Consider the following 25,164-nt stretch of genomic DNA (forward strand, 5'->3'; position numbering starts at 1 on the left):
ATGCCCTTCTAAAGACAGCTGTGAGTCCAGGAGGACACCAAGTTGTGAACCCTCTCCGTGGAGGTCAACGACTCACCCCCAATAGTCAGTGATGGCACCAACTGATTATATCGGGACATCGGAAACCACAGCCACTCGGTCTTGGATGGGTTGAGCCTGAGTCTGTTTTTCCCCATCCAGATCCGTATAGCCTCCAGGCACCGGGACATCACTTCAAGGGCATCATTGGGGTGGTCCAGGGTGGATATGTACAGCTGAGTGTCATCAGCATACTGGTAGTACTTCACCCCGAAACCACGGATGATCTCACCCAGTGGCTTCACATAAATGTTGAACAGAAGGGGCGAGAGGACCGCCCCTTGTGGCACCCCACATACAAGGGGCCTCGGGGTTGACCTCTGCCCCCCTGCCAACACAGACTGCGACCGGTCGGAGAGAAAGGAGGAGAACCACCGCAACACGGTGCCCCCCACCCCCAACTCTTCCAATCGGTGCAGCATGGTCGATGGTATCAAAAACCGCTGAGAAGTCTAATAGGACCAGGACAGAGAAACAACCCCTGTCCTGAGCCCTCCAGAGATCATCAACCAATGCGACCAATGCTGTTTTCGTGCTGTACCCAGTCCTGAAGCCCGACTGGAACAGATCCAGATAAGCCGATTCATCCAGGTACTGAGGGAGCTGTCGTGCTACCACACTCTCAACAACCTTCGCAACAAAGCGAAGGTTGGAGACTGGACGATAATTAGCCAACACTGCCGGGTCCAGGGAAGGCTTCTTGAGGAGAGGTCTCACCACCGCCTCTTTCAAGGCGGCGGGAAAGACACCCTCACTCAAAGAAGCATTTATAATCCCCTGGAGCCAGCCTCGCGTAACCTCCCGGGAGGCCAGCACCAACCAGGAGGGACACGGGTCCAATAAACATGTGGCTGCACTCAGTCTACCCAGTATCCTGTCTACGTCTTTGGGAGTCACAGAATCAAACTCTTCCCAGATAATATTCTCAAGACCTGCCTCCATCATCCCCCCTGAATCTACCCAGTCAGAGTCCAGGTGTTCCTAAATCTGAGCGATTTTGTCATACAGATACTGTGCAAAGTTTCCAGTCGAGAACCCCCAGTGTCCTATTATTGTTATTCCTGTTTCCTGGTATTATTATTCCTGTTTCCAAAATAGACGCTGAATGCAATGAAGTGGAGGAAGTGGAGCATGAGGAAGAAGAGCCAGCACAATTAAACTGTTTTCCTAAGCAGGAGGAAGAGAAAAAAGAAGGGGCAGTGGCTTTCAAAGTCTACAGGGCATACTGGCTGGCTGTTGGCAGCTGCCTAGCATTGTCCATACTCCTTTCACTGCTGCTCATGCAGGGTAAGCTTATAACATTGCTCCTTCCCAGTTCAGGTTTCTCTCTTCTCTTGATTGCTGGCTATTTCTCAGTAATTCGGAACCTTTGGTTCAAAAAAATTGACATCTTTATAGAAACTTGGGCATTTTGCATCGATTATGAGAATTGTTGAAGACCTCATAGTTATTCCAGGCATTGTGGACAGAATGATTGTGGAATTCCCTCTCTCCCTCTCCCCCCCTTTTTTTTTTTTGAGGGAGCATGTATTTTCCTTGGTTTTGCTTTGCTTTTGTTTTTTTGTACTTTGCTTTTCTAGTCTGTTGTAATTTTTTTTTGAGGAATTGGTTTTTAATTATAAACCACCTACAGTTGTTTGGGAATTGGGTAGACTATAAATTAAATATAACAAACATATAAACCACCTATAAAATAGACATAACTTGCAATTCTCAAGTTTGAAGTTTCTTCTTTTAAAGATCAATAATAGATATTAAGTCTTTGTGGTAATAGAATAATGCTAGTGATTTACTCGCAGTTTTTGTATTTAACAGCTTTATAATCTACAGTATAGGAAAATTTTGATTCTCCAGCCTCTTTCCAGGGAACCCACTGTGTGGATTGGTTCAGAAATAAATGATTTCCTATTATGTGAGCAAGTCTGAATAAGCCACAGGCTTCCACAAAGTTCCACGTAATTCAGGAAAAGGTTGTTGCTAAAATTTATTTTCACATAAGGTAATTTATTTGTGGCATGCACATATATTTATTAGTGGCTTCTACGCTATTTAATCAGACAACTCAAAGCCACTTACAGTGTTATAATACAACTAAAAAATAACAGTAATCATTTTCCAATATGGTCTATTCAGCATTTATTCAAACAGTTTGTAGAGGCACATTAAAAGTGCTTTCATAGGGCCTCTTTATTATATTAAAATTGGCAGGAGGAGTTGCTTTGTGGTGAGTTCCCTACCTCAAAGTCATTCAGATAGGCTTAACTTTTATTTAAATAAATAAAGCCTCACTTACTGACACTTACCCATTTCTGCAGCTTCTAGGAATATTTCTGATTGGTGGCTCTCAAACTGGATATCCAGCCTACCTCATACTGAAAATAACTCCATCAGCAGCTTGGCAGCCCTTCCTTCTTCATCTCTGCTGCTCTTCTCCCATGACGGACTCATGTATGTCAATCAAAGAGCTTGGCTATGTTTTATTTGCATCTGCTCACTGCCCAAACATACATGCTATTGAATAAGATTCTTTCTCTTCTTGGCATTTTTTTTTCTGTCCTCCTCCCAAACTGCCTCTAGAAAGTAGAAGTGAATTGAGAATGCAGAAGGGAAAACCTCAGTCACATGGCTTTTCTTGCTGTGATTAAGAAGCTGAACACTAGCTAAACATTAGCAAGGTAGAGCAACTTGCAGGGGGAGGGAGCAAGGAATAGGGCAGATGCACAATATTTCCTGAAACCTGATGGGAATCAACATGTATGCAGTGGAGAGGATTGGAATGATTACTTACTGTATAGGATTCCAGTAATCATGCTTCCAGTGACTTTTTCCATTTCTTGCAAATTCCTCTATAAACTTGACTGAATCTTTCAGATGTCTTCAAAGGTAGAAAAGATTAGATAATGTGACTGGCCAAAACTTGAGCTTGACCTCAGTCCCTGAAGTGAGTAGATTCGAGTGAACGTGGAATTTCCAAAAATTCCTAGGCCTGAATCTGAATGCCAGACTGGTAAGAAGGCACAGGTGGAGCAACTCCTCCTCCTCACAGGAACTAAAAGTAGGAGGTACTTAGTGCTGTTGGTGGGAGGAAATTCCCTTCCTGCCCTCCTGGGAGAGAGTTATTGCATTTGGTCAAAACAGGGAGGGAAGCTGACTTGGAGGAGTATTGCACTTCCAAACTGATTTTACCTGTCTTTTCAGTTCTCCAGTCTTGAGCTCCATCTCTTCAAATAGCACTTTGAATGTGAATTTTTACCTGACTGTGTACGGCTGCATTGCTGGGGTAAATTCAGTCTTCACCATCCTGCGGGCCTTTCTTTTTGCTTGTGGCACCATTCACGCTGCGACTGTCATTCACAACCGACTGCTTAGACGGGTGATGAAGGTAATGACCTGGGAGCCCTGTTTGGGAAAAGAAGGAACAAGGGAGGAAGATAAAAATGGAGACTTAGAAAAATTGATTTTTTTCAAACATTTAGATTTTTGAAAATTAATTGTCCTGTTATTTTACATATAGTAGGAAAACATTAATTAATAGCATTATTATTTATAGTATTATAATTATACTTCATTGGCTCTACAGTTCCGAGAAAAATTATTGGCCCTTTTGGGGATTTTCTGAATGCTTGCTTATTGCAGAATGTTGTCAGAGCTCCCTGCAGCTCCTTGTGCTATGTAAGAAATAAATAACTGAAATAATTGATTTTGGTAGCCAGCAAGACTTTTATAAGTGGACGTAGCTATCTTGTTTTTAGATGAGTTTAGTCACATAATCCCCCTTTGAATGGGAGTCTGCTTTCATATGATCCCACAGACTTTGACCATTGGACAACAAACATTGTTTAATAAAAACATCATGAAGTACCAATGGGACCTTACAATCCTATTTCATGAGAATGTTGTTGCTTTTTAAATATATATATATATATATTTATATACACACACACGATAGTCCTGTGTGGGACTGCAGAGAGATTAAAAAAAAGAAAATAGCATTGCAATACACTAGGATATTTCCAGTACATTCTAATATTCCAAAAGCCCATAGCCTTACTATATTTTTTCTTTTCTATTGCCAGGCTACCATGACCTTCTTTGATACCACGCCAACAGGTCGTATTCTTAATCGCTTCTCTTCAGATCTGTACTGTGTGGATGATAGTCTTCCTTTTCTTCTCAACATCTTCTTAGCCAACATCTTTGGACTGCTGGGCACGCTGGTGATGATAACCTATGGATTGCCTTGGATTGGGCTAGTCTTACTGCCCTTGGTGGCCATCTACTACTCCATCCAGCTTTATTATCGACGTACCTCTCGTGAACTCAAGCGACTCTACAGTCTCACCTTGTCACCTATTTATACTCACTTTTCAGAGACTTTGACAGGCCTCAGCACTATTCGGGCAACCAGGATGACTGGGAGGTGAGTTTTTCTCTTCAGCTGGTGGAAGTGTAAATTGACCTGAAAAGTGGCTAAGTGAGAGCTGTTTCAATTGCATGAGAAATTCTTCCTAATGTTAATCTTTGGGCTGAACCCAGTCTAGGTTTGAGACAGAAAATCAAGAACGGGTAGAACTGAACCAGCGTTGCCGTTTTGCCAGCAATACGGCAATGCAATGGCTAGATATTCGGCTGCAGATGATTGGAGTTGCTGTGGTTACTGCCATTGCAGGAATTGCCATCATCCAACACCAACGGAAACTGGGTGATCCAGGTGAGCTATGGAATTATGGACTCTGCAAGGATGCACCAATATCTATGCCCGTGATGGCGAACCTATGGCATGTGTGCCACAGGTGGCACGCAAAGCCCTCCCTGCGGGCACGCAAGCTGTTGCCCCAGCTCAGCTCCACTACGCATGCGCTTTCCGCTGGCCAGCTGATTTTCAGGTCTCTGCCGTACATGCATGGGGGTGAGGCACATGCAGGAGGCATGCATGCATGTTCGGGGGTGGGGCGCACAGGTGGGGGAGGTCACACACGCATTGCATTATGGGTGTGGGCGCGTGTGAGTGCCGTTGCATGCAGGCGTGAGCGTTTTTGGCACGTGATGACAAAAAGGTTAGCCATCACTGATCTATGCCATCCTTGCCAACTGAGTCTTCTTTCTTTTGCTCACAATATTGTTCCTTTCATCATTGATATTAGATATGGTGTTAAGTTTCGAGGTTGTCTCAGATAAATTGCATTTCAAACAAAGTCTTTGAAGAAAACTCCCATTTATTAAGCACGACATTCAAAGCACGACTCATCGTAGCCAACACTGACTTCCAGACCCCAAACCCTCCCTTTCCGTTCCCCACTCCCCTGCACTCATTGGCCATCTTCCAAGTCAATCTACCCCATCTATTGCTCCACTCAAAGGAATTTCCCCCCTCCCACCCCATCTCCTACGGGATATTATCTCCAGGGAAAATAAGTAGGTAAAAAGTCAAACGTCCCTTTCCAGACGCCTCCGCTCCTCCTTCTTATGTCAGCACTAGAGTAAATGCAGCTTGAAGTGCTGACATATGGATTCTGGATTTTTCTCCCTTCTCTGAAGAAAGGATAATAGTACCAAGAATGCTGAAAAAGAAATGAAAAGTATTTTTTGCTCATACAATCAGCATGCATTTTATATGTAGGCAGGCAGGTGGTTTTTCTGTTCATTTATCTTTCCCTTAAAAGAAGAGAAAAATAATATTGTAACCAAATGAAGTCCATGTGAGAACAGGTAAAGTGCAGTGAACTACTGGAACCTTTTTTTCAGTATGGCAGGCTTCTCTTTCTAATCATCTCTATAAAGTTAGTCCGACTGTCTTAAACTGAGGGAATTCTACAGATGTGTAGCCTCCAATAAGCAGTTCCTATCTTACAACCGTAATGGAGCCATAAGTCATGACAGTCATAAAGTGGGTCACCTTAAAGGCATTTAAGCAGGGGTGAAATCCAGCAGGTTCTGACAGGTTATGGAGAACGGGTAGCGGAAATTTTGAGAACTGGCAAATACCACCTCTGGCTGACCCCAGAGTGGGGTGGGAATGGAGATTTTGCAATATCCTTCCCTCAGGAGTGGGGTGGGAATGGAATTTCCCCTGCCACACCCACCAAGCCACACCCACAGAACCGATAGTAAAAAAATTGAATTTCACCACTGCATTTAAGGTAGATGAACCAGGATGTTTTTTTCAAGCAGTGAGCGTGTGTCTAAAAGAGGAAAGATCAGATTTTGGATCACTATTTCTAAAAAAAAAACAAAAAAAAAGTCGTGATACTAATATCAGAATCACTTCAGCAGTTCCAAGGAAAACTTTTTTTATGTTGGCACCTTTCTGTCCTTCGCCTTTGGAGATGGATTACTATCTCTTACTATTTGCTGCTTTATCTCAAGATGGTAGTTTTCTGTTTTGTTTTATTTTGCCTTTTTTTGCCCTTCCAGGTCTTGTGGGTTTGGCTCTTTCCTATGCTCTATCTGTTACAAACTTGCTGTCAGGACTCATCACCAGCTTCACTCAGACAGAGACCATGATGGTGAGCGTGGAACGGACTGAAGAATATGCAACAGAAATTCCCATAGAACCTCAGGAGGAACTGCTTCCGGTAAGGCTGCCTTGTTTTGCAGTTCTAAAATCATTGGAGAGATTTGTTTATCTAGATGTAGAGTATTCGTTTTCATATAATGCAAATGTAGTGATTGCTTTGGGATGTTTTTGCTTTTATGGGTCCTTGAAAAAACAGTTGGTCTTCTTGAAGGTCTTCACCTTGTAAAGACAAGGTGAAGGTGAACTCAAATCTATAGTATCTTTTCCATTCTTCCGAACTCACTTTGTTTTAATTAGCATAATTTGGATTCAGAGGAGGGGGGAAGGGAGGGTAAAAACAGCTGAAGAGGGAACGATTTCAATTAATCTCTTGATACAGATTTCCTAGATTCTGTAGACTATCTTGCATGAAGGATGAGTCCTGGTAAATTGCTGAAGAGCACAGAAAATTAGGGTTCCATTCTAGGAATGAAGCTCATGTTAGGAATGAAGCCCATGCTATCATCTTGAAGACTGCAACAAGGGCGGAAGTTCAGTAGAAAAGTAGTTGGTGCCAAGAGGGCAGGGAAGCCCAGTCATCTTCCACCAGACTATCACATCTAGAGTGGGAAGAACTCAAAATAATATTTGCAGTAATCATTACTACATGGTACTCCTTGATTTGATTTACTGTATTTCTACTGGTGATATTAAGTAATTGATCAGAAAAAAATACATTAGGTGGTAGCAATCTCTGCTCATTTCTAACATTGTTTTTTCTTCCTTGAAGGTTTCCCCAAACTGGCCAGTTAGAGGGCATATGGAATTCCAACAAGTAATATTAGCCTATCGGCCAGAATTACCCAATGCCCTGGATGGTGTTACCTTCACTATCTATCCTGGGGAAAAGATAGGGATAGTTGGACGTACAGGGTCTGGCAAATCCTCTCTCTTCCTGGCCCTTTTCCGCATGGTGGAACTGAGAGGTGGACACATCCTCCTAGACAGTATTGACCACTGCTCTGTAAGCTTGAAGGAGCTAAGGTGAGTCATTTTCAACAACAGTGGCTTGAGGTTCCAGGGGTTATTAATCCTTTAGCTGTTGGTACCATGGTTCTCAATCTTAATCATTCTTAAACTTTACTGTGACAGATTAAACCACTTAAGTGTGCCTCAATTTGTCAATGGTGATGCCAATCTTCCTCAAACTCCTTTGCATCCATTTGAGAAGTCAATTTAAGGAGATAGCAAAAGGGTTGTTTAATATATCAGTTGTGTGCTTTCTATTATTTCCTGCTGTCTTATTTTTAGGTCTAGATTAGCTATAATTCCCCAGGACCCTTTTTTGTTCAGTGGGACACTCCGCGAGAATCTAGATCCCCAGCAGCAACACACGGATGATGACTTGCACCAAGTTTTGGAACAATGCCACTTGCACACATTAATTACAGAGATGGGTGAGTCTTTTGCTTGGGATAGAAAAAGGAGCTGCTGGAGCAAAGGGCATCAAAAGCCTAATAAACTATCCTTTAGATTATGAGGTGTTGGAAAACTGATCAGAGTAGAAAAAAAAGAAAATAAATACCCACAGGGTTGTAGATTCTCAGGCTGCCACAGAATGATACATTTTGAGCTTAAGGAGGTTAACTTTATTCAGAAAAATGTATCAAGATGGTGTTGGATGAAGCAAAATAAATAAATAAATAAATCTGAGGCCAGATCTTTTTCCTATTTTTTCACCCTTCCCTCTTTTCCTCTCACTCTCTCACTTTCTATAATAGACGAGCAGAAGAATAGATTGTTCTTCAGAAATTTATCATGCCATAAATGTGGACTATTTTCTTTTGCTCCTTATGTCCAGAAATCTAATCATTGAGGAAGAGTTACTTGTTCAACTTTTTCCACTTTGTTTTAGCGTTTTTTCTCTCTCTGGGTCTCTCATTTGCATAAAATACTCAGTGCTTCAGTCTTCTGGCAGAATATTTAAGAAAAGATGCCAAGAAACTTGATCGGACTCCTACTTTTGGGGGGGGGGGGCTGTTATTTTTGAAATGTTTAAAAGTGTAGTAGTTAAAAACCCAACATTACTGACATAAGATATGGCTGACTGCAAAATGTCTGGATGCTTTCTGTGTTATGTATTTAATACTCTTTAATATTTTTCCCTTTCTATAAATGCTTTATTTGCATTTGTGTGGGGGGGCTGTCTGTAAGCTTGGTTTGCTTAGCGAACATGCATGCACATTCTCTGGTTACTGTACTTTTTCCTATTTTTATGTATTTTTTTCTGTTTTCCTTATAAATTTGGGGAGAATTCAGCTTTCCCCCCATGAAATCCATGAAATGGTTGAGCTTCATTCATTTACATTAGGGAGCTATGGGGGTAACTGATAGGTAGATATCTGTTCTACAGATAGAGGGACCGGCATCACAACTGCAGTTCAGAATACATGTTCTAAAGAGAGGTTGTAGTAAAGGGATTTTTCACCAAGCACATACTATCAGTGCTTAGTTGCTGCAACTCAGTTTTCTCTCTCTTGAGCTTCGGGTGCAAATGAACTAGCACAAAAATTTTAATCTCACATTTGTTTCTTCATGCAGGTGGGCTGGATTGTGAGCTGAGAGAGAGAGGAAAGAGTCTCTCAGTAGGACAGAGGCAGCTGGTTTGTTTAGCAAGAGCCCTCTTGACTCAGGCCAAGGTGAATGGTGGTCTTTTTTTTTCTTTATATATCCTGCTATACTTGGAAGGTGTCAAAACCATTATCTTGGACTGGAAAAGTTGAAGCAAGTTTGGAGCATCTGTCCTACACAGAAGAAAGGCTAGGTTGTCCTGGACTTTTAATTAGGAAAAAAAGCAATTAACGGCATTATGTAGGTTTATAAAACTATATATATATGGAGAACTGGGTAGAAAAGAAGGTATTGTTCTCTTGTAACTCAAGATTCGCTACCTACAAGATTCAAGAAAAGGAATCTAACTTTCCTTACTCTGTAATTAATATAATTTCTTGCTACAAAATGTAGCCCGTTAATGGGTAACAGATCCATGATATCTAAATGGAATTTCCACAGGAGAGAAGTTGTTTGGGTTGAAATCAAGAGCAAAACCAAAAGAACTATTGTCTTCATGATTTGAGATTTTCCAGAAGCACCTCGCTGTCCACATTTGGATTTAGTGGATCCTTGCTTTGTATGCCAAAAGGTTCACAGTAATTGCATCCATCAGTTTTTTCTTGTATTGGAAGTATGTTTTTTACTTTGTCTCAATCGTAGATTTTGTGCATTGATGAAGCCACAGCAAGTATTGATCAGAAAACAGACAGACTCATCCAGCAGACCATTCGCCAGCGATTTACAGATAAAACTGTTTTAACTATTGCCCACAGGTAATGTTTTATTTCTTCTTTAGCCTCTGGCTCTTCAGTCTGTATAACTGAAAAAAAAATCTAATTTCTTATATATTTCTGGTAGCGACTGGCCAAAAATCATGTTATGCTGAATATCTTGAAGGATGTTTCTACACCAACATTTCAACTATTCACCATGATACTGACGCACCCAGGCCTACTGCCTAATGCTGCTTTCCCTCAAAATTCAAGTTTTTCCCTGCCAGCATTTCTTTTGAGTGCTTCTGCTTGATCCTAATATCTCTTGATTGGGGGAAATGATTTCCAGATCAGACTGCACTAAAGCTCATCTTAGAGTAGATTTGGGCAGCCACAGATACCAAGAGAAATTTAGTTTTCCGTTTTTAAAGCTGTTTGAAATTGGCACATGAGAACATTTTCACATTTTTCAAACATTTTAAACTGGGTCTTCACATATCTGCATCTGCGGAGAAGACTCCAACCAATACACACAGCAATAGTTGTGACCATCAGTTACAGTGCTATTATGTTTTTTTAAACACGTGACCTCCCTAAAACTACATTTTCCCATCAATTATTCTATTGATCTCTGCCTCATGCTCACGTTTGAAAAACAGATGAACAGTGCGATTTACAGCTTATGCCCAATGAGCAGCAATTGTATTTTAAATAAACATTACCTCTATCTTGCCTCATACCTGAAAATGGTGCCAGTGCAGATCCTGCTCCAGAGTAAATGTGTGAAAAAGATTTCACACTGAGGATCATTTTACTGCCGATGATGATGTTATCCATTCAGTTAAGTCCGACTCTTGGCGATTTTATTTATTTTATTTAATTTTATTTGTATGCCGCCCTATCTCCATAGGACTCAGGGCGGCTCACAACAATTAAGAAATACAGTCCCAATCCAATAAAAACATGTTAAAAATACATTTTACACACATATGATTTTATGGGCCAGGTCTCTCCAATCTTCTGATCTTGTACTACTTTGGCTCTGGCTGATGTTAGCTTTGATGATATTCAGCTACCATGTTCTTTGACGGACGGGTTTCCTTTTACCACTATCTCTCCAAACATAATTGGAGAAACAATGTTTTCTCCAATGAATTCATGACATAGCCAAAGTTAAGTGAGAGACAGTTTCATGATTTTGCCTTCTAGTGACATGTCTGGAGTTACTGTCAATATTGTAATGCTTTTATACAGATCTGGTGCCTATATAGAATCATCCGACTAACAAACCCCAAAAAAGCAGGCACTTTCAGGAACTTTAAAATCCCAAAAGAAAAACTTTATTGAATACGTTTTGACACTGAGGAAAGCAAAAACAACTCTAAATTTTCCCGCATAAACTTGCAGTTATAAAATAGGTTTCACCTCTCCTCCCATGGAACAGGTCACGTTGTCCAGTTAGGAAGCATTCTTTTGTTTTGATAACAGTTCATGTCTTGGCTGCCACCTGTAGAAATGTCCTTGACTCTCACGGATGAAATCTGGAGCCTCTGCATTCCATCTCACCCTTCCCTCCCAACAGTTCTTTGGCAAGTTGAAAAGTGATAATAGTCACAAGAAGTTTAAACATTTTTCAATCTTGACACTCTGACCTGCAGAAGCCATCGGTTTAATCTTTAAAATCTTTTCAATAATGTCAAATAAAAACATAGGCAAAAACTCTAATTCATATACCTGTTCCCAGAATGTATCATTTGAGCCTCGTAACAACCTTATTTTAAAAACTGGCCATCTCATCCACTCTCTGCAAAATCTTGGATTATATTAAGAGGAGCATCAAATGCATATCTGGGGTATTCTGGCACTCTGCCTATACTATTGTTTTTATTTCTACCAGGTTGAACACTATACTGGACTCAGATCGAGTGTTGGTGATGAATGCTGGGCGGGTGGCAGAGCTCGATTCGCCTGGTGTACTCAGCCAGAAAGAAGACTCTTTGTTCCAGCACCTTCTACGGTGTGGATAGCAATAACCTTCCTGTGGACATTCTCAGACTTGAATTGATTGTACCTCATGACTGCAAGCTTTCCCATCTACAATAGGGGCCTCATCCACAGGTCAATCTCACATCCTTCAAATCCACTCATTGACTTTAGAGTTTCAAAAATAACAGAGGGTAGAAATTTTCTTAGTAGTCTGCAAAACTCCATTTTCATTTTGCTAATTTCACTTCCACTTACTGAAAGTTAAGTCCCACTCAGCAAGAGGTTTTTTTTTTAAATTGAGTATTATCCATCTATCATAATGCAATCAGCAAAAATGATTCAAAGCCGTTTAAATTAAGATTCTTAATCCCAGGTACTGTATGCTGCTCAAATTAGGTCAGATACACAACCTTTACATCTTTTCTTCGGCTATCCTGCATTTCACTTCTCTGGGAATATATATATACCTTTTCTTATAAATAAAAATTAAACAATTCTCTTTTTTTTTTACTAGTAAAGCTTGTTTTTATTTTAAATTTCACTAATAGCACACAACTTATGTTTGTACTAAGATTCTCAAGACATTCACATAACAAATATGCTGCGATTCAGACAATCTCTAGAAGACAGATTCTTTTTCCAGGAATCCAGTGGGATCATCCAGAAGATGATACTGGAATGGGCACTGTATATTTGTCTTTTAAGAGAAAGGGGCTTTGGTCTCTGGAAATACCCATTGAGATGCAGATAAGAGTAATTAGAATCAAGCATGTCACTGTTGCAGTCTGGTAAAAGTAGAAGAAAAGTATTGGTAACCTAAACTACAAAATTAAAACTAACTTCCTTTGTACTAGTTTATTTTTTTCTTTTCAACTAAATGTGGATTGAATCTCCATGTAAATTTCAGGAACACTAAGAAAACCATAACCTACCTTTGATTATTTTAGGTGTGCTCACATTCATCAGTGGATATTATTTTCCATCAGATCTTTAAAGTTCAAAGGAATGTAATTAGACGACTGAAGTAGATAGCCATCATTTATATATTTAAGGCTTAGATGTACAGCCGTCTGAATCAGCTGACATTTAATCTCAGGAATCCAAAGACAAGATATATGAGATACAAAATCTGTAAATAATTCTTTTCACAATTCATTTTCTGGCAACGCTAGCTCCTACAGAGTTTACCACAGCCATGATTCACAAACTTTGGTCCACAGAGATCCACCAGATATTCTGTAGCTTTGGTAACCACAGCCAATTACTGCCTTAGCCTTCAGGAGACTCACTAGTAGAAGCTGGGAGACTTTGTCTTTGTCAGGAACAATTATTTGCTTTGACTTACATTCCCAGCTTTGGAAAAATTCATCTCTGCCTTAACTCATTTTTGCCTCTGCCTTGCCTTTGCGTCGTGGACTTGCCTGACCCTGTGGAATTAGCTTTGCCCTTTGGACCTTGACTCTGGCCTTGCCCCTTCAGCTTGCCCCTTCTCTTTGGACTTCCTCTGCAAAGTGATTTTGGTTTACTGGCTTGTGTTTCTGGGACTGAGAATGGCTCCCGTCAGAGAAGTGTGGGGTGGAGCCTTACCAGCCACTGTAGGGCCGTTTGTTCTGACAGTTAACAGAGCAATAAAGGACTCTAATGATGCCTGTCTCTGCCTAGCGATCTGGGTCATAACAATGCTGCATGACTTCCATTTCCATCCAAAGATCCTTCTCTGTTGAGAATGATGGCACTTGATCAGATGTTGCTTGAGGCTTTCAGACTGGCTTACAGCATGACCTGGTGGTGGTATTTATTTCATTTCTTTCATGTTAAAAAAGGATCAAGATTGTTTGTAGTAATGCAGTGAGATGTCCAAATGTTAGTTAGAAACACAATTTCTGTATTTGTATGCTTCAAAGGTTCAGTCTGGCTTCTTTCAATAAAATACATCCATGTTTTAACTTCCAGTAAAAATCCAAGAACATACATCGGATTAATGAATAGATAGGAATTAGTTACTAATACTTTTCATCCAGCTATAAACATACAGATTTTTTACTTTATCTGCAAAATGTGTTACAGTGTGTTCAGTGTGAAATCAGTGTCATTCAGTTGAAAGGTTCTGGCTGATGTTGTGTCAAGATCGGAAGTGAAGAGCGGGTCTCCATGCTCTCGCACCAAATTCTCACTGTTGGAGGGCTCCAAAAGGAGCCGAAGCCATCCTGTAGGTCGCAGAGAGCTGCAATTCTCCTGCCTGACCCAGGGCTTCTTTTTCCCTCTTATCCATGATGAGAAGAAGAGGCAGCCATTATTGCTGCCGTGAAGCTGGGAGAGCCGAGGCAACAAAGAAAGTGCAGGAGTGGTGTAAATGAACAGTGGGTGAGATGATCCTTTTTTTACACAGAACCTAATCTTAAAAGGGGAGAAAAAATCCAGGAAAAGTGATTCTTAGATCTATTCATTAAAACAGCGAATAACTACCTAAAGAAAAATCCCTGACCTGGAAGAAAGGAACTAAGGGGAGAAAAGTAAAAAACTTTTAAAACACAAAAAATTGGACTTTTAAACTAGATAGGTGCTGGCTTGTGAAAGGCATTTTAAAATGCTGTAAATACATAAATAACTGATTTGATCTTGGCTTAAATCAAATTTGGTTAAATACATGTCAGACTGGAGACACTGAAACTTAAGCAGAAAGTGCCATCTACTGACGAATGGAAAATGTACCATACCTCTACAAGTCTGGGGAAAATTTGATAAGAGAATTAAATAACATCTGGAGGACTGTGGTGATATCTACTGTTCTATTTTTATCTACCTTATGACTACTGGAGGTTTAACTGTGAGAACAAAGATACTGGACTACCTAAAAGGAACTGACTGATAAATTTATTTATTTATTTATTTATTTATTTATTTATTTGTTATTTATTTATTTATTTATTTGTTTGTTTATTTAAATTTGTATACCGCCCTTCTCCAACAGGACTCAGGGTGGTGAACAGCCAGAATAAAAACAAAACATACAAAATTTAAAAACAGTTTAAAATAATTAAATATTTTTGGCCACAGTTTTAAAACAAACCCAATTTAAAATCAATTAAATTTAACCCAAAAACTGTGGGATCAAGCCAGCCCGGCTAATTGAAATAAATAAGTTTTCAGGGCCCGACGAAAAATCCGGAGGCCTGATATTGTACGTATCTCTGGGGGGAGGTTGTTCCAGAGGGCAGGCGCCGCCACAAAGAAGGCTCTCCCCCTGGGGGTCGCCAGCCGACACTGTCTGACGGACGGCACCCTGAGGAGGCCCACTCTGTGTGAGCGTACTGGCCGGTGGGAGGCTATTGGTGGCAGAAGGCGGTCTCATAAATACCCCAGCCCTAAGCCATGGAGCGCTTTAAAGGTGGTCACCAACACCTTGAAGCGCACCCGGATCCTGGGATATAAAGAACTATAATTATTGTACCCTTTGAGGAGCAATGTTAGGACTGAATATATGGTTCTTGGTCTATTGAACAAGAGTGAGACTTACTAAAATGCTTCTTCGGGAGGAAATGAGTGGACTTTTAAAAGAAATGGCATTGATGTTCCAGAATATTAATGATACTATGACAAAAACCACATGGAGATAAAGAATCTAATACATGGTATAGATGGAAAAATTAAAAATGTTTCACAAGAGGCAATGAACAAAGATCAAAATGTCCAGGGAAAGGAAAAGAATGGAGGAAAAGATAGAACAGAAAAATCAGCATATAAAACAAGAAGAGAAGAAGGAAAGGACAATAAAGATAATAATGACTGATGAAATAAATCAAAGAAAAAATATTTTAAGAGATTTAAAAATAAATTCAAGATAAGCAGGAAGATACCTTTGAAAGGAGGTAGGGGTTTGGGTAGATACATTGGAGGACTGGCAGTATGAGATGGTACAGATGGGAGAAATATCTAAACTAGACAGAGATAAAGATCCAAGAGAGGAGTATGGGAGGCAAGTCAAAAAAGGAATAAGATTTGAAGTATTAAAACGGGCAAGAGATGATGGATAAAAAGGAACCGTCTTAGAAAGAAGAAATAGGGGGGTTATTAGTATACACATTTCTATATAATATAATAGAATAAAAATAATAACTAGAGGAGAAGACCAGAGGTTGAAAGACGGTATTATATATGTTCAACTAATATTATGATTGGCATTACAATGGCATACTGAAACATTGAATAATTAAATATTGAAGGATTACATCCTAATATAAATATGTGTACCAATACTAAGATTACAAAAGTTTGATTAACATAAAAATAACAAATATTGCATCAAAATGAACGATACCCAGATACCACACTGTTCATGCATTGATTTTGATGTATAAGTAAAGGTTCCCCTCGCACATATGTGCTAGTAGTTCCTGACTCTAGGGGGTGGTGGTCATCTCCATTTCAAAGCCGAAGAGCCAGTGCTGTCCGAAGACGTCTCTGTGGTCATGTGGTCAGCATAACTAAACGCCAAAGGTGCGCAGAATGCTGTTACCTTCCCACCAAAGGTGGTCCCTATTTTTCTACTTGCATTTTTTACATGCTTTTGAACTGCTAGGTTGGCAGAAGCTGGGACAAGTAACGGGAGCTCACCTCGTTACGCGGCACTAGAGATTCGAACCACTGAACTGCCAACCTTTCAATCAACAAGCTCAGCATCTTAGCCACTGAGCCACCATGTCGTGTGTGTGTGTGTGTGTGTGTATGTGTGTGTGTGTGTGTGTGTGTGTGTAAAAAACAGTATCATTCAGTTGGTAAGAAAAAATATTACCAGTTTCAAATACAGAGTTCTAACTTTGTGTTTTCAGATTAGGTAGGTTTATCCAGCTGTAAAACATATTTCATTTAGATAATTAACTTTTTTCTGTTTCCAATTGATTAAGAGTCTGACCACTTTTAACATTTTTTAATTAATTACATCTGTAGTTTTAAAAACATAATTTAATCAAGATTTTTTGAGTAATTTTATTAAAAAATTTAAGAAGAAAAATAAAACTAATGTAAATGTAAAAAAAAGAGAAAGAGAAAAAAGAAAGAAATCAAAGAGAAAGGTAAAAGTGCAAAGGGGAAAAAAAGGAAAAATAGAAAAGAAAGAAAAAAGGTACAAAGTAGCTTCCAATCTTCTTTATAGCAGTTACAGATAATCCATGATTTATGACATTCATTTAACAACAATTCAAAGTTACGACAGCCTTGAAAAAATTATTTACCGCCTGTCCCTACACTTGCGACCATTGTACCAGCCCCACGATCATGTGACCACAATTCAGATGCTTAGCAACTGGCTCACATTTATAACCAAGTGCAGCATCCTATGATCATGTGATTGTGGTTTCCAACCTTCCCAGTTGGTTTCTGACAAAAAACAATTATGGAAGCTGAATTTGTTTAACAATCATGATTTTGCTTAATGACCACAAAGATTTGTTTTATGACCACCATAAAAATGTCTTTTTGCTAAACAATTTTGCTATCTCAGCAAGTTCCATCATCTTTATCAAATATTCTTCCATTGTGGGTAATGCCAAATCTTTCTATTTTTGTGCATACAATAACCTATCAGCATTTATCAAGTACAAAAACAAATTTCTAAGATTTTTTTCCAATTGTTTGACTATCAATTCCAAAAGAAAAGTCTTAATTTTCTAGCTCTTTTACATATGCACCAAGCATGACGCAATGTCTCTTCTTGTTGACATGTCCAATATAAATGAAGTGGTTTTATACATTCCAGACAATTTCTCCAGTGACATATACATCATTGTATAAAAAATCTCTAAGATTATAACAGTGTAAATTTCAATCCTTTCAACCACACGTTTTCCCATTGTTTCATCTTTATTATAATTAAAATGTTAGTCCACTTTATGAAGCGTTCCAGAAATTGTTCTTCTATTTCACATTTCAATAGAAGTTTATACATTTTAGCAATTACATATTCATCATTTGTACACAATTCTATTTCAAATTCAGCCTTATGATGTACTTTTATCTACTTTAAATCTTTCTGGTAATTGTATATAAGAAAAGCATTGTCCCTCTGTCACTAGTTCTTCTTTATTTTACATTCTTCCTAACACAATATTAGTATCTCACAATAAGTTAGCCAAATTTGTTTGTCAATTATATCTTGTTTATAAAATGCTTATTTTGCTAAGAGCCAGAAATATGTTTTTGAGCACAACCTGGATTTGTATCCCTTCCATTCTCAATATAGAACAAATAGCATAATTATTTTTGAAATCCAATTAACTCCAACTTTATTGTATCACAAATAATCTCATGTCATGTCCTTTTAACTCAAAAGCCTTCTATTTCTCAAGAACACTTACTCTTTCATCCAAACCAAACCAAACAGCAAGAGATGCTTCTTTCAAAAATGTGTGCATATACACACGTCTCAAAAACTGTGAGAAGGAAGAAGAACTCCATATCTTTTTCCGATATGTGTCTTTTGTAGACAAATTATATCGTTTTAATTTTTTCAAATAATGACTTTTTTTTTCACTTTCAGGGAGCATTTGCTACATTTATATTTTACATTAATCACTTTGTAATCCATAATCACATTAAAAAAATAGAAGAACCAATATTTATAGCACATAATCCAGTATATCCCTTTCAGTTTCCTCTTGCACAGTTGGAGTTTTTGTGTCTTCTTTGACACTTTCATTTGAATCTCTTCCAATTCTTCTTTGAATTTTTCTAGAAATTTCCACACCTCCTGGACAGAATTCAACTGAAACCTCTGCTATTTAAAAGTAAAATTCGTATCTTCCAATTTGTTTCATCAAAATGGGATCTTTTTCTGTTAATCTCTCAGTCAAAAAAAATCAACTCCTTTCTCTTACACAAAGTTATGATAGTAATTTAAGAAAAATTATATCTATATTGCCAATACATAATGCAAAACTTAATGCTTTTTTCTTCCTAACAAAATGTACAAAAGCATCACTTAGAATATTTCTTGTTCTTGCAAATCTTTGAATTTACTTTATACATTTTTATCAATTTATGCCTCTATATACTCCTCTGCCAAATCCCAAAAAATTGCCAGGACTTTAATAATCTTCTCTAATATCTTCAGTAGAATCCTATGGCCTTGCTCTAGAATCCTAAAACAAATTCTTATTCTGTTAATCAAATATAGCCAGATTATCTAGTTCTCTTTCCAACTCCCTTGTCAGAAAGTTCTGTCCTCTCTAAAATTTCTACTTTGTTGTCAATTTGTTTTATATCTCCAGACATTTGTTACAGCACTTTCCATCATCTTGGCTTCTACTTTCATCTCCTCTTTCCTCTTTACAAGTCTTTCATCCATTTTTTTTCTTACGTGCTGTCAATTTAGTATCAAGTGATTCTATCTTATTTGCCCATTTGCTAACATTATTTCTGAAGCAAATCTGGTATAATTCCTTTTTCTGCAGGTTGCTCTAGAGATCTCCCCTCCTCTCCTCCATTCTTGCTGTTTTTCTGGTGGTTGTCATTATATTATAATCCCAAAATGAAAGTATCTCAAACAACAGAAAATTAAAGGCAAGCTTCCTACATTTTTTGTCTTTTGTGCTTTCATCCCTAATAGCACTAATTATATTCAACATCACACTCATCAACTATAATTACAGTCAGTTTCATAGTCTGGCTCATTATCTTACAGTTATTTTTTGTTTTGTGCAATCCATCAATTGTATGCATTCTTTAATAATAAACAAAAAACATTCCCACAAAGGTCTAGTTCCTTTGGCTAATTTAATTATAATTTATTTAAAAGCACTTTTGCAAAAAAAAAAAAAAATCTTTCAAAATAACCACCCCCTTTATCAGTTTTAAAAATTTCTTTAAAATTTCCGTGTTTGTCTTTACATTACATTCAAGGAAGTAGTGTAAAAACAAAACTCTATGATATGCTTTGTTTTCCAAATGCTCCAAAGCCTACTGGAAGATTACATATTTAGTTAGAGCCAACCTTAAAATTGTGTAGAACTTTTCAGCAAAAACTAATAGAACACTAAAAAAACAGAGAAGATATGTTTTACTTACTAAAGTTTTCTGAAGATTTGTGTTTGTAGATATCAGAAGGGAAAGTTTTTTTCAAAAAAAAAAAACCACTTTTTTCTGGCCAGAGGGAAATAAATATGGCACTATGACTTCTTTTTTAGAGTATAATGCCATACAAAGTACTCATAGAATAATGTGGCATTCTTTTTAAATGTTCTTAAAAGATCCATTCTTTTAAAATAGAATAATATGGATAACAAGAAGCATCACAGGGTGACATTATCCATGGGAAACAACTGAGAGATGCTGTTACTTTCTCATGATAATAACACATTAAGCTTCCTGTTATCATTTTTATACACATAAACCCTCTCCTGAAAAGTTTTGAGAGCTGTGGCAATCCATCAACAAAAATGAATCAAATGTTCTCACAACTGTAACCTGAAAATTAGGTTGCAGTAACCTTTCAGCTTATCTCCAATTTAAGGAAACTTTCAGCTATTCAGAAAATGTAGAACTTATTATCTTCTTTGAGCAGATGCCATTGATAAAATATATTATACTGATATTTAATGAGCCAAGAGACAAAATTTCTTAACTTTTTTTTTTTACTTTTCTTGAAACATAAAATAAATCTGAATAAAATATAGTGCTTGAAATCATGACAGAATAAAATTTTTCTCTAGAATTGTAGTCTTCATCTCAAAATCTTACCACAGATTCTAACCTCGAGAGTCAGGTCAGGTATGAGACAGTCTTTAAGGTTTTTCCTTCTGCTGGTTTCTGTCCTTACTCCAGGTAAACAATCACTTCCTTATGACTAAACAAAAAGATATTTATATAAGAGAAAGTCCTCTATAGAATTTTATTACAAAGTATCTTAGTGTTATGTATCATAAATTAATGATCACAAAATTTATAACTTTTTGTTTTCATCAGTAATTTTCTAAGGATTTGTTGTTTTGTTCACCCCTATTTGCTACAACATAATCCTTTTCAAACACCATTGTTTTCTTCTAGTGGAAGGTCATTATTTTTTAAAAAATCATCTTATCTAAAAGCACTGTTCCTTCTTTTGATATCAGTGAAGTTCTGATCAAAACTGACCTTATGAAATCACTTTTAACAAAACTAGGAGAAAAGACAAATAGGCTAGAACTGCTATCTAATAATACTATTTGGGGCTTATCTTATTCCTCAAGCCATATGGAGCAAATTTTGGCAAGTGTGTAAGGGGTCACCATTTCCACTGTGAGCATCATTCCCAAGTAAAATTCAATTAATCTTTCAGAATAAGCACAGTTATCAAAAGAATCTGAAATTACGAATTATGGTTTAAGGTTTTGCTTATTTTGAAGTTGTGAGCTGACTGAGATATAATGAAAGTTACCAGCAATTACAGGCATGCTAATTTATTTGCAGAAATGTGTGAAGGGAGGATAAAAGGATTGCATGTGGAAGGAAATATCTTTTTTAAATTTTGATTTACTAAACCAAGATTATGATATCAAAGCTTTTTCTCTGAGATTATTAACTGTATCAACATCTAGAAACATACCTAAATTGCGTTACAAGTTGTCTCTTCACTTTGGGGACTTTTTTGTAAGTTGTTTTCTGAAGAATCTTTACATTCTGAAGATAATTTCTGGGATTTTTCAGAACTATTCATCTCCAGGCTATGAATTACTTTATCAAGTTCGCCCTGTTTCTCCTTTAAAACTTTAATATCCAATTCCAGTTGAGCAACATTGTTTGCAATGCTATCTTTCAATCTGTTCAGTTCCACAAGCAAAGGATCTTCCTCTTTTCGTTTCTTCTGCAGCATCTCCACTAAATTGAAGTGGTGGAGCGAGGTACAAAAGAAAATTATTTTAATACATGCATTATTAAGGTAATTAAAATTATAAGTTTTAATTTTCTTAGATCCAAGACGCTTGGTATGGATTAAAAGTAATGTTGTCTACAGTGATACAGCATATATAATCCAATCTTTAGGATCATATAGTCCTAAATTTACAACTGTTGTTCGACAACTGTTCAAAGTTACGACGGTCCTCAAGAGTTCTGGATGTCACAGCATTCCTATCAGCATTCCCATCAGGGTGCTCAGCACCCAGCTCACAATTACAACATCACAGCAAGCCACATTCATATGACTATGATTTCCCCCATTCCCTGCCAGCTTCCCACAAGTTAAATCAATGATAAAATTGCAATCACATGATGACACACATAGTCCTTGTATAACTGATGGCAACCCAAACTACTGAAATTGCCATTGCTAAATTATGCAGTCATGTGACATTGCACGCTACGACTATGTTGCTTGCGATGGCGTTCTTAGTCCTAACTGCTATTGTTATCTGGAGACTTTCTGTAGTATTATGAGATGTCTTCAGAATGAGATAAAATATAATTACACACTTTCCAGGGGATTGTGTAGTATTCAGCACCACCAGTAAGTTTTTCCCCTTTTTAAATGGAAATTTTAAATTTGGTTTTAAATTATTGGGGTTTTAAATTTGTTCAGCCAAATTATTTAATGCATGTTAGTTTATTTTAAATTTTGTATTTATATGTTTTATTCTATGGCTGTTCACCGCCCTGAGTCCTTCGGGAGTAGGGCGGTATACAAATTCAATAAAATAAATACTGAATACTTCAGGACAAAAAAATAATAATTACGAAATAAGAGGAAGTGATACCTTGCTGTTTTGAAAGCCTATCTAATTCAATCCTCTGATAAAAGAGTTTCTTATGTTGTAATTCTTGTTCAAGCTTCAACTTTACTCTTTCCTCTATTACCTGGAAATTTTAAAAAGAAATTAGCACATTAAAATATGCCATTTCATTGACCAAAGTAAAAACAACCCTACAAGGATCATTATGGCTAATTTCCAATGTGTCCCTGAATCCAGAGTCTTTTTACATTATTATATATATTTCAAATGATATTTAATGCATTTTACTCTTACTCACAAGAGCTTCTTATATAATATGTTCATTTTTCCATTAAAATAGCATGTCTTCTTATTTTATAAAATCTACCTGAAATGATTATTAACTTTAGGAATTTCCTGAAGTTCTGTAATTCATAACGAAGGAGGAGGGGACAAACAAGCCATGACTTAACAAAACTGAAGTGTATGTAATTGTACCAAAGCACATGTAACAAGTCTGGAATATATTCTTAATTTGTAAGGAAATAACTTCTTTAGGACACCCAAGACAGTGAATTTTTGTTTGGAAGCTATATTTATTGGCATAAACCTTTGTCATGCTTCAAATACTTGCAACATTTAGGCTGACTCAGTAGGAGATCTAAATTCATTATTTCACAATGCCAAAAAATATTATGGACAGGGTAGCAAATACTTCTGCTCACAAGTGGGATTATCAGTACACTATAATGGAATGGCAAGAATATCCTTCCTATTATTTTTGTAAAAAAAAATGGTAATTCTTTCCCTGTTTTTTCTAGTAATATTTCTGTTTCAAATGTTTGTTTTCATTTGCAAATAGACATTCATGTCAAAAAAAGCAAAACAAATTTCAGAGTAAATATGCAGATTTTCACCTCAAGCTTATTCAAAGTTTATTTCACAAGACTGATAATGTCAAAAAAATGGAACTGAAGAGTTAAAAACCCAGAGACTGAAACTTCAACAGACTAGACAACATCACGTGCAAAGATCAGTAAACTCATAAAAATTATTTTGAATTGGAGAACAATAGCAACATTCTACATCTATCTTATCAATTCTGCACAAGCCCCTGGCTTCTGTTGCCAAAGTCTCCTGCAAAACATTATTTTATTTTGTGTATATTAAAAGACTTAATAGCCTGTATTTTTTAATTACTTGGATAAGGAAATCAATGCAGGCAGAAATAAGTGTTAGATCTTATGATAGGTGGTGCTAAACTGTCCATCCTTTATGCTGCAGTATCATCAAACCTTAAGAGTTTTAATAGTCACGTCTCTTGTCAGTTTACAACTGAACACACACTAATGATACAAAAAATTTGGTACGTCATTTGTTATATTTTTGTACACATTTATTTTTATTATTAGTGTTTGATGGTTGTTAAGTTTCTTCTTTTTTCTTAACTTTGGAAATATTTTTTTTTTAAATGTGAAGAAGCTGTCACTGGACCTAAATGTCCTGGACAACTTTTGTCCAGTCTCCAGCATCCCCTTTCTGCTAAAAATTGTTGAGAAGAGGTCAGTTGCCTTTTCAGAGAGCCATTAAAGAAATAGATTGTCCGGTCCCATTTTAGCTGGGTTATGGAGACAGCACTGATCATGCTCATTGATGATCTCTGATGATACTGAGATGGAGGTGGTTGCAACCAACTTGGCCCTGCTTTATTTCTCAGCAATTTTTGATATGATTGATCTTTACATTCTTGTAGACCAGTTGAGAACACAACTGGAGAACACTCTCCTCAGCCAGTTCAAGGCAGTATTTTGGGGGTATTTCCCAGCAGTATACTTGGAAGCAGCTGGAGTCTGGATGGGGAGAAACAGGTTTAAGTTAAATTCTACCAAGTCAAGTGGTTTGGACCTCCTTGTTCTGGAGATTCCCAAACTTAGTCCTGAAGGGGTCACACTAGGGGAAGTCTTCCTAGATTCTTAACTCTCTCTCAATGATTCAGGTAGCTAGGGCTTTGCACAAATCCAACATGTATGCCAGTTGCACTCATTTCTGGACCAAGAAGCCCTCATTACAGTCACTCATATCTTAGAGGTGAACTATAGAGTTGCCCTTGAAGACCACTTGAAAGCTACAGCTGGTTCGGAATGTAGCAGCATAAACTGCGATAGTCAGGTATCACTACACCCATGTAACACCTCTGTCTCAAGAGCTGCATTAGTTACCAATATGCTTCTGAATGCAATTCAAAGTGCTGTTTATTATCTACAAAGTCCTATACCGCATAGTACCTAGCTGTCTGAAGGGCTATGTATTTCTTGTAATATCTGCCTATCCAAGGTGTCGGCAACGTGTGGCTCCTGAGCCACATGCGGCTCTTTCGTCCCCCTGCTGTGGCTCCCCGTCAGATAGGTGCCCCGCCCCCTGCCCCCCCTCCCAGTCACTCCTCGCATGTCCTAAGAAGGTAAGGGGAACGGCGGGGATGGAGACTTGCTCCATATTCCAGAGTGGGAGGGAAGCACCCCTGTACTTGCCTCTCATCTCGTCTCGTGGGCACTTCTTCCGGTGCTTCTTGGTGCTGCACAAACACCTCGGTCACTCAGGG

The 25,164-nt window shown here is 37.8% G+C and overlaps 2 protein-coding genes across 8 annotated transcripts in view; one reads left to right on the forward strand and one right to left on the reverse strand.

Moving 5' to 3' along the window:
* Positions 1–13,845, forward strand: part of ABCC10 (ATP binding cassette subfamily C member 10) — a 34,433-nt gene extending 20,588 nt beyond the window's left edge. For both annotated transcript variants that reach the window (XM_034428115.2, XM_034428116.3), the window contains exons 12-22: positions 1,177–1,365; positions 2,394–2,526; positions 3,277–3,460; positions 4,155–4,498; positions 4,620–4,789; positions 6,493–6,653; positions 7,365–7,618; positions 7,886–8,031; positions 9,176–9,273; positions 9,848–9,960; positions 11,798–13,845. In XM_034428115.2, the coding sequence (XP_034284006.2) occupies positions 1,177–1,365; positions 2,394–2,526; positions 3,277–3,460; positions 4,155–4,498; positions 4,620–4,789; positions 6,493–6,653; positions 7,365–7,618; positions 7,886–8,031; positions 9,176–9,273; positions 9,848–9,960; positions 11,798–11,927 (1,922 nt within the window). In that variant the 3' untranslated portion in view covers positions 11,928–13,845. The remainder of the gene's footprint in view (positions 1–1,176; positions 1,366–2,393; positions 2,527–3,276; positions 3,461–4,154; positions 4,499–4,619; positions 4,790–6,492; positions 6,654–7,364; positions 7,619–7,885; positions 8,032–9,175; positions 9,274–9,847; positions 9,961–11,797) is intronic.
* The window catches only part of LOC117671870 (zinc finger protein 318-like), a 62,790-nt gene continuing 39,671 nt past the window's right edge, over positions 2,046–25,164 (reverse strand). For 2 of the 6 annotated variants that reach the window (XM_087883053.1, XM_087883054.1), the window contains exons 6-8: positions 22,611–22,710; positions 21,464–21,735; positions 17,727–20,725 (exon numbers count right to left, since the gene is read on the reverse strand). In XM_087883053.1, the coding sequence (XP_087739179.1) occupies positions 21,464–21,735; positions 22,611–22,710 (372 nt within the window). In that variant the 3' untranslated portion in view covers positions 17,727–20,725. Of the gene's footprint in view, positions 3,478–17,726; positions 20,726–21,463; positions 21,736–22,610; positions 22,711–25,164 lie in introns of those variants that run through there. The other 4 variants (XR_015731475.1, XR_015731476.1, XR_015731474.1 and 1 more) reach the window with 4 other exon arrangements.

The sequence above is a fragment of the Pantherophis guttatus genome, chromosome 1, assembly GCF_059756535.1.
Source record: "Pantherophis guttatus breed Tessera chromosome 1, ASM5975653v1, whole genome shotgun sequence".
In the NCBI taxonomy this organism is placed as follows: domain Eukaryota; kingdom Metazoa; phylum Chordata; class Lepidosauria; order Squamata; family Colubridae; genus Pantherophis; species Pantherophis guttatus.